The sequence below is a fragment of the Convolutriloba macropyga genome, chromosome 10 (genome assembly GCF_964194025.1).
Source record: "Convolutriloba macropyga chromosome 10, txConMacr16.3, whole genome shotgun sequence".
NCBI classification, from domain to species: domain Eukaryota; kingdom Metazoa; phylum Xenacoelomorpha; order Acoela; family Convolutidae; genus Convolutriloba; species Convolutriloba macropyga.
The window spans coordinates 60957589-60967812 of NC_134477.1; the positions used below are offsets into that span (position 1 = coordinate 60957589).

The window sequence follows — 10224 nt, forward strand, 5'->3', positions numbered from 1 at the left end:
CCGAAGATCAAGTATTAAAAACAAACAACCAAATATCAGTATTAAAAAGAAACAACCGAAGATCAGTATTAAAGACAAACAGCCGAAGAGCAAGTATTAAATACAAACAACCGAAGAACAAGTATTAAAAACAAACAACCAAATATCAGTATTAAAGACAAACAATCGAAGATCAAGTATTAAAGACAAACAACCGAAGATCAATCATTAAAGACAAACATCCGAAGAGCAAGTATTCAATACAAACAACCGAAGATCAAGTATTAAAAACAAAACAACCAAATATCAGTATTAAAGACAAACAACCGAAGATCAAGAATTAAAGACAAAACCCGAAGATCAAGTATTAAAGACAAATAACCGAAGATCAAGTATTAAAAACAAAAACCATATATCAGTATTAAACCAAATATCAGAATTAAGGACAAACAACCAAAGATCTGTCAAAAAAAACAAGCAACCGAAGATCAAGTATTACAGACAAACAACCGAAGATCAAGTATTAAAGACAAACAACCGAAGATCAAGTATTAAAGACAAACAACAGAAGATCAAGTATTAAAAACAAACAACCAAATATCAGTATTAAAGACAAACAAACGAAGATCAGTATTAAAGAAAAACAACCGAAGATCAAGTATTAAAGACAGACAACCGAAGATCAAGTATTAAAGACAAACAACCGAAGATCAAGTATTAAAGACAAGCAGCCGAAGATAAAGTTTTAAAGACAAACAACCGAAGATCAAGCACTAAAGACAAACAACCGAAGAGCAAGTATTCAATACAAACAACCAAAGATCAAGTATTAAAAACAAACAACCAAATATCAGCATTAAAGACCAACAACCGAAGATTAGTATTAAAGACAAACAGCCGAAGATAAAGAAATGAAGACAAACAACCGAAGATCAAGTATTAAAGACAAATAACCGAAGATCAAGTATTAAAAACAAAAACCAAAAATCAGTATTAAAGACAAACAACCAAATATCAGAATTAAAGACAAATAACCAAAGATCTGTAAAAAAGACAAGCGACCGAAGATCAAATATTAAAAAAAACAACCGAAGATCAAGTATTAAAGACAAACAACCGAAGATCAAGTATTAAAAACAAACAACAGAAGATCAAGTTTTAAAAACAAACAAACAAATATCAGCATTAAAAACAAACAACTGAAGATCAGTATTAAAGACAAACAACCGAAGAACAAGTACTAAATACAAACAACCGAAGATCAAGTATTAAAAACAAACAACCAAATATCTGTATTAAATACCAACAACCGAAGATCAGTATTAAAGACAAACAACCGAAGATCAAGAATTAAAGACAAAAAACCGAAGATCAAATATTAAGGACAAATAACCGAAGATCAAGTGTTTAAAAAAAAACCAAATATCAGTATTAAAGACAAACAACCAAATATCAGAATTAAAGACAAACAAATAAAGACCTGTAAAAAAGACAAGCAACCGAAGATCAAGTATTAAAAACAAACAACCGAAGATCAAGTATTAAAGACAAGCAACAGAAGATCAAGTATTAAAAACAAACAACACAAATATCAGTATTAAAGACAAACACCCGAAGATCAGTATTAAAGACAAACAACCGAAGATCAAGTATTAAAGACAAACAACCGAAGATCAAGTATTAAAGACAAACAACCGAAGATCAATTAATAAAGACAAACAACCGAAGATCAAGTATTAAAGACAAACAACCGATGATTAATTATTGAAGACAAACAACCGAAGATCATTATTAAAGACACATCATTTTAAAACACAAACAACCGATTTCGATAACGAGCAGTCTTTGCTGTACAATATTCTTTTTACGAGCCTTCAAATAAAACTATTTAATTTTTAGAAGAAGTTTGAACTTGATATTTTAAATTCTACAGCTAAATTTGAAGGTTGATAGTTTTTTACCCTGATGAGAAATAGTTAGATTAAATCTCAAACCTAGCAACTTTGTGGTGTTTCTGTGTGTCCGGCTCTACTGAGGTTTTTTGTTTTTCGGAGTTAAATTCTAATTAAAGATCAACAGATGATGTTCTTCCGTTTTTATTTCTAGGTTTCTAATGTTTTTGCAAATTCGGTCTGCTTTTTGCTTTTTTGACTTAAAATACCGCTATAAAATTTTGGAAAGTTTTTATGAATGCGTTTCTTCAATGTCTTTATTGATTACTGTATTCGCTGGGCGAATTTGTTGAGAATTTGTTGTTGTTATTTAATTGAGAACACTTTTTGAATGAGAATAATTCTTTCGACAAAGGTTCTCCTACAACAATTATTTCAAATGGACTTTCTGTTCGGTTGCTCCTTGTAATTTACAGCTGTTCTCTTCCGTTTGTCGTTTGTCAGTGCCGTACAGTTCTAAAAAAGCTGACTTTTTTTAGAATTTGAGCCCCGTATTCAGAATGAATTCTTATTTTTGATACTATTCCGATAAATTTTCTTTCTGATAGTACAAAGGCTTCCCCAATATATTATTACAACGTTTGAAACATTGGCAATCGTAAATTTTTGGTTTCAAGGTTCTTTCAACTGAGTATTGTGAAAAATTGCATCTATACAATTTTCATCTAAATTGAACAACTCCAATCAAATTGGAATAGCTTATCAGATGAGTTTTTCAAAACTGTTCAGTACAGCTTGACTGTGTTTCATATTCAACATACTTTTAGAATTTCCTTTAAAATTTTGGTTTTTATTGACATTTTTTGGTGTTTTACACAATTATGAGGAGGGATGATTCACACCAGAGATGAGACAAGTTTGTCACTGTACTTGGAACGGTATTTTGTATTCCAGATTCAAAGGTTGGCTCTGTTTTGCTTGTGTACAATTTAGAACAAGTACTTGTGTCTGCTCTGCGTGTTAAATAACATGATTGATTGCGCTTTTTTTTCTTCTGTCACATTTTGAGTGATAGTGAATTCCCACTTTTTAATTGATTTTGCAATCCGAAGCACTCTTGTGTCAACTATTTTCCTCAGCATCTCTAGTTTTATTTCACTATCAATCAAGTGTACTATGAACCCAAGTCGCCGCTTCCTTGGTTCCATACAAGGATCATATATGATGTCATACAAATCATAACTTATTTCCTAGTACGATCCTTGCATGGAACCAAAGAAATCATATATGATCCTTGCATGGAACCCAGGAAACCATATATGGTCCTTGCATGAAATTGAGGAAATCATTAATTATCATTATCAAGTGTTTAAATCACGAATAACGTCTCACATTACTTCAAAAAACGCGGAAAAGCAATATATGTAGAAATATGAGAGCCAGAAAACATATGATTCTTGTATGAAACACAGGAAATCATATATGATCCTTGTATGAAATTGAACAAATCATATGTGATCCTTCTAAGAAATCAAAAATATCATAAAAGTTCCCGTACGATGAGGAAGTAGTTGTAATTCCTTGTATTACTAGAGAATGGTATGCAAGATCAGCTAGGCTTTCTTCGTCGTGCTAGGAAAAACTTAAATTTCCTCGATTTCATATAAGAATCATAGCTCTGCACAGATATTTCTGAATTCCACGTCGTGTTTTTTTAGTTCAATGCAATGATCGTTTTTTTCTGTATGGTCTTTGTATGACCACTAAGAAATCATTCAAATCATGTATGACCTAGTATGATTACAAAGATTTTTTTTTTATTTTTTGCTTTTTTTAGCCACAGAAGTGCCATATATGTTTTTATTTGTTGCTTCCGAAAACCGCTACATTTTTGAAGTCCGATGCATCATTTGAAATTTTTTCATGATCCTTGTATGAGTACTAAGAAACAATACAAATTATATATGACCTAGTACGGTTACTAAGAACCATATATGACCTTGTACGAAATCCAAGAAAGTTGTATGATCAATGACCCGGGAAGACATTTTTAGCTATGGAATCTTTCGTATCCTCTGTGCCACAATTATCAGCTACTTTTAATAAATTTCCGAAAAATTTCTCAACTGATGAGGTGTTCTAGTGCTCTCTCACCAAGAGTTGGTAGCAATTGAATTGGTAATGATTGGTAAAATTGCGTTGCATAACAAATGACTTATCCGTCGGGTTCAGCAGCCCTTGAGCTTTCCATTTTCGGCCATTCCCTAAAGATTTTTGCAACTGATACTGCGCCACACTTCTGTATCCAAGACTGAGAAGTCTCTAAACTTATGCGTTCTGATTAATAATTTTCAAAGTTTGTCCCCACAATGTATCCCCTGTTTTTAAATCTTTAATCAAAGATTGAATCCCCTTGTAGTTTTGATGCCAAACATTTATTCAATTTGTTGGATTTACTGGATGGCCCCAACAATTGCTTTTTGTATTAAAAACCCTAGTCAATTCAAGATGTTAATCTTGCAAGATCTTGCATGATTATGCATAACATTGTAAGATTTTCCTGCAAGATCTTGCACGATTAACAAAACTTTGCAAGATTCTCTTGCAAGATTAACATCCTCTTGCAAGATCTTGAAATATTATCAGTATTTTGGAAGAATCTTGCAAGATCTCGCAAGATTAACATCTTGTGTCGACTAGAGAGGAAACACCAATTAATTTTAACTTTAAAACATTTTAAACTTTGCTTAGAAAATGTTTACATTTTATTCAAGCTCAGAAAAATTTTATGCTTATAAAACATCAGTTCTATTTAAATCGGAGTGCTTCCAAACCAAAAGAGGAGTTTGAGAACCCGGGTCGAAATTTGTCACCTTGCAATTAATACGAAAATAATAATATCTACAGAGTTTTTCACTTTTCAAGGAAATTTTGAACGTTTTTAACGATAAGACCACTTTTCTTTGCAAATCTTGTAGGATAGCCATTTTTCTGGCAGATCTTGCAACATATCCATTTCTGCAAGACTCTAGCGCAATCTTGCTAGATAACCATCTGGTCTTGACTGGGGAGCATTCAAAATTAGAGTTCAGTTGACTATTGTTGGAAAAACGTGAATCAAACCTGACAAACATTAGACAAACAAACAAAAAATAAAGAGTTAAGTAAACAACACGCATACACGCTCACATATACGCCCATAAAATTAGGCAAACATAAACGTGACTTTTTACTGACTTTCTACTTACGGCTGGTGGGCAAAAGGAGGCAAAAACTGGATCCATCGTAACTGCACGTAGCCTTGAGATCTATTGCCACTTCTAACTGTTGCTTTTGGTTTTGATTGATGACCAATTTGATGCCAAACTGGTCGTAAACTGCCATTCCAAGTGCTAACAGTCCAAGTTGGTTTCCCAGTTGAGATTCGGTGTAGGCAAATGAAAAGCCTGTCACGAACTATTCCTTGGCATTGGAGATTTTTTGGTTTTTGAGTATCAAGACAACAACAAAACGGATGATTCACTTAGAAAAAGGGTGTCTGCTCAGCGGAATTTATCCATCTAGAATTAAGATGATTACTTCTTGATAATGGTTAAGTATTAATTGGCTAGCCCGAACACGAATCAGGCTGTAAAACAATTATTAGATTAAAAAAAGCCTAATTATTTTGTTCACATATGCTTTAAAAAAATAATTGCTTTCAGATAAAATTAAAAAGTCAGAAAAAAAAACTAATTCTTTGCCAAAAACCTGAAACTAATGAAAGTGTTGAAGGCTTTTAGTTTTTGATAAAAACTTAAATGCAGTTGCTCGGCAGCAAATTGCCCAAATTTATAATGACCTCAGAACATGAGGCAAATTTGCGTCCAAATGTAAATTCTGATGTTTTTATGGCTGTTTTGATGTCTCATGGACAACAGTGACAACGCCTCGTTTCCACTTTCTATTTTATTTCACCTTAAGAAATAAAAAAAGAGGTTAAACGTGCAGATAATTGACGTGGCAATGAAAAACATGACAAACTCGATAAAAAAATTACTCGAGCAAATCAATTTTTGCGCAGTAATGCTGGATAATTTTTTCTAATTAATATAAAAATAACATGACATCTGATGATCATATTATGCTTGAAAGAAAGAATTTTTCTCTTGTTATCATAAAACCGTCACTGGTGTAGTTTTTTCCCTTTAAATCAATGTCTGCAAAACAGAGACAAAAAAACAAAAAATGTTATTCTTCCCTGTGAAAAATTAAAAGAAAACTGATGAGAGCACACTATATTGGAACAATGTCACACAAAACTATGCAATTATTCGGGTGCAAATAGAACACTTTTGTAATTTTGAGATTTTAAGACAATTTGTGGAAAACGCCGATAACATTTCGTCTTTTATGTCTTTAATATTCACCTGAAAAAATTGTAGAATTAACTGTTTTCAACAACAACAAACAATTCATTATTTTCTCACTCATATTCACGGATACAAGTTACTATTGTCCATAATTTTGCTCAATTGTTTTGTGTAATAATTTTTTATCTTAAAATTCTTTTAACCGAATGTATTTGTAATTACTTGAAGATCAATGTAGAGATTCAATAGTTCATCCAAGTTTTGACGTGCCTAATTACAAAACTGATTATAAAACTGATTAAATAAAATGTCACTTAAACTGTAAATACTTTTGACCGGAAAACTTTGATGAGCGCTCATTGCAGCTAATGATATTACTGTTGTCCCTTCGCAATCAAAAACGTAAACTGCAGACAATTGCGGCACATAATTCGATTTTTGAATTAGGTTTTTTCACTGTCGTTGTTGTGCACCCACGCTTAAAATTTTAATTTTAAGACATTTTCTTCAATTTTAGTTACATTTTTGAGTAAATTGTTAAAAAGTGTACTGATTTACCGAAATGAAAAATTTTGTGATATTTTTGGAAGCATGCAAACAAAATCATCGGAAGTCGGGACGGTTTTTTATGGTTTGAGTCTTCAATTTTCAATAGAAGTGATTAAAAATACATTTAAGCTCCTCAGCATTCAATTACAAAATGATTTAGAGACAACAGAAACATCACTCTTGGTGCAGTATTTTTAAATTTTTTAAAGCAAAATCCATAGTTTTTATAGGTCTTTAGAATTTAACCAAAGTCGTACAATAACAATGCTCGGAATTTTCTACGAAAAATTAAAAATTTTAACTGGTTATTTTGCGCATGTTTTTTGTGTTCAGGTTTTCATGTTAAGACTACTTGCATTAAAAAATCCATTTTTTTCCTTAAAAAATTACTTCAGAAAACACGTTCAATATTCTCATTTGTTCAAAGTCTTCACCAATATTATTCTCTAAACGAGCTTATTGAATCACATAAAGTATCAGCATAGTATATCAAAACTTAGTGTTAGAAAAAATAGTTTATCGGTAAAAACTGTTGCAAAATACAAAAAGTACAATCATTGAAACGAACAACAATGTCAAAATCGTAAGAACTCAAAGACGATAGTTTTCATTGCTTCGGTAAAATTTGCGTAAAACTGTGTAACGAACTGTTGAATTAGTGACAGTGATAGCATATTGCAACAATTGAAGATCATATAACCCATTATATAAAGAGATTCTAAAATATTTTGAGGACAACTGCGACAACATTTTGTCTCATATAACGGCAACACTCATCTGAAAAAAAATGTTATTTTAACTGTGAATAACAGTACCAAACAATGCATAAATTTTGTCAATTACTTCAACGGATAACAGTAACTATTGTCCATAATTTTGCTCCTTTGTTTCGATTTTATTTATAATTACTTGAATCCCAATGTAAGGATTCAATAGTTCGTCCAAGTTATGAAGCGTTTAATTTTAAAATTGATAAAGGTAGTTATAATATGCAAATTTTTTTGCAAATGAAAATTTCATTCTAGAGATTGATGACCAAATACACTTTTTTTGTTCAGCTGAAAATTACACGCTGTTGTCTATCCTGGCAATCAGGTACTGCAACCATTAATAAGAATGACGATGAGCGTAAATAACAACTACTGAAATCACTGCTAACCATTGGCGATCAAAAACATACATTGTGGACAATTGGGAAATATATTTCATATCTTTTGTATGTTTTATCACTGTCATTGCTTTGTACCCACGCTTACAACTGTAATTTTATGAAAATTTCTTGAACTATGGTTACATTTTGCAGAAAATTGATTAAAAAATGTACTATTTCACAGTAAGCCGAACAAATGGCGACATATTTTTGGAATCAAGCAAAAAATTATTGGAAGCTTGGAGAAAGTTTTAGGTTTTGGTTTATAATTTTTTATGAAAATTCGAAGTCTAATTTTAAATAAAAATAAATAAGAAGACATTGAAACATCTCAGCGTACAATTAGAACATAATACAGAGACAACAAAGGAATCCTATTTTTTTACTACGCTGATTTATTCACATCGACAAAATAATAAAAAATTTTCTCCTAGCACAAATAACAAATAAAAGAATGTAAAAATCATTTTATTGTCCGAGATCTCGCTCACACGCTAGATGCGCAAAGGTTGTATCAAAAAATAATTTTCCGTCGAAACTTTTACGCACCTTCTTTTTGTTATTATTTCTTGTTAATACTATTTTCCCATTGAGAAGTCTGAATGTATCATTTTCTCTACAAAAATTTATCTGTTCATAATATTTACTGATAGTATTTTCTAAAAAAACTTTTTAAACCATCGGAGGTATCAGAATAATATATCAAAACTTAGTCGCACCAAAATATAGTGTATCGGTAAAAACGGTTGCTGTATACAAAAAGTAAAATCATTAAAACATACAAAAATGTGAAAATCGAAATAAAACAATGTGAATTTCAGATAACAATGTAAAATAAGGTGATTTTCATTATAACGCAAGTAAAAGATTTAAACGGCGAGATGAGCCGTTAAGTTAGTCACAGTAATAGCACTGTTTAAGAAGTGAAGATCCAAAAACGATAAATGTAAATACTTATATGTATATATATATATATATATATATATATATATATATGTATATATATATATATATATATATATATATATATATGATTACACACACACATATAAAATATTATATACATATATATATATATATATATATATATATATATATATATATATACATATATATATATATAAAAATTATATAAATATATATACATGTGTGTGTGTGTGTGTGTTCATATACAAAAAATTTATATAAATTTTATATATTTTTATATATATATATATATATATATATTTATATACATGTATTCTTTCTAGTCTGATAATGTATAAGTCAGGCAGTTAGATTGTTCTATTAGAATATATCCAGGATTAAAATCATGTAGTCCTAGTTAAATTTCTGATTTGAGTTCTAATTAAGAGTACATGATTTTTAATCTTGGAGTTATTTTAATAAAACAATCTAATTGCCTGATCACGAAAAAATACAATTTTCCATTTTCTATGAATAAAAGCTGTTTTATGGATCGTTGATCAATGTGAAAACAGTTTTACAATGGTACTTGAAAATTCAGACGTACCAAAAATAGGCATTAAATGGCGGCCCAATAAGAATTGAGAAATCTGAAAACTTGAGCAGGAATGGCGCTTAGCCGAAATAAATAACTTTTTTGGGGGTATATTGGACCCAGATTTTTGGTTGTTATTTGGTTGTTATATTTTTGGCCATCTCAAGTCCAGCAGGCCTTTAAGGCATGGTCGCGGCGATGATGCAAAGCCAAAGGCAGATGAATTATTTGTTGAAATTAGGTTTTGTTTAACTGCATTGTTTTAGTTTTCTTGGCCAATCAGATTTATCGAAAGCTTGTATGTCAGACGTCAACATGTTTTAGCGGCATTGCCCCCTCTAGGAACATTGGCCGACAGGTTGTTTAGGCGACAAGGAGAATATGAGACGTTTTGTCAATAATTTAAACCTTATTGATCAAAAAATTCAATTGGTCGGTAATTCACAATTTTGGTGGACCATTCCCAAGACGAGGAGCGCAACCCAGGACAAATTTGATCAAACCAACTTAAATTGCGCTCAGGGGTTAACCTCAACCGCTCCTACGCTTCACTACGTACGGTCTAGACAGTCTGATCAGAGCATCAGCGGAAGTTCGGGTAGCCTGATAATGGCGTAGTCTAGGGTCTGGATAGTTTTGTCGTATGATCAGAAAAGTCCAAACAAAGTTTTTACCGGAGTATATAGGGTGTGATCAGAAAAATTTCCAGTCTGGAAAAATCTACTCAGAACTATGATGTCCCATTTACCAAACGGCGAGTACCCCGAAGAAAGCAAGCGATTATTATTCAACGAGGGGACT

The 10224-nt window shown here is 31.4% G+C and overlaps 1 protein-coding gene across 3 annotated transcripts in view; it reads right to left on the minus strand.

Moving 5' to 3' along the window:
• LOC142348787 (uncharacterized) overlaps positions 1 to 10224 on the minus strand; it is a 68884-nt gene that overhangs the window by 55658 nt on the left and 3002 nt on the right. The window contains exon 2 of one of the 3 annotated variants that reach the window (XM_075400285.1): positions 5120 to 5263. The exons of 1 other annotated variant lie outside the window; for it this stretch is intronic. In XM_075400285.1, the coding sequence (XP_075256400.1) occupies positions 5120 to 5263 (144 nt within the window). Of the gene's footprint in view, positions 1 to 5119; positions 5318 to 10224 lie in introns of all 3 variants that reach the window. One more of the 3 variants, XM_075400284.1, reaches the window with a different exon arrangement.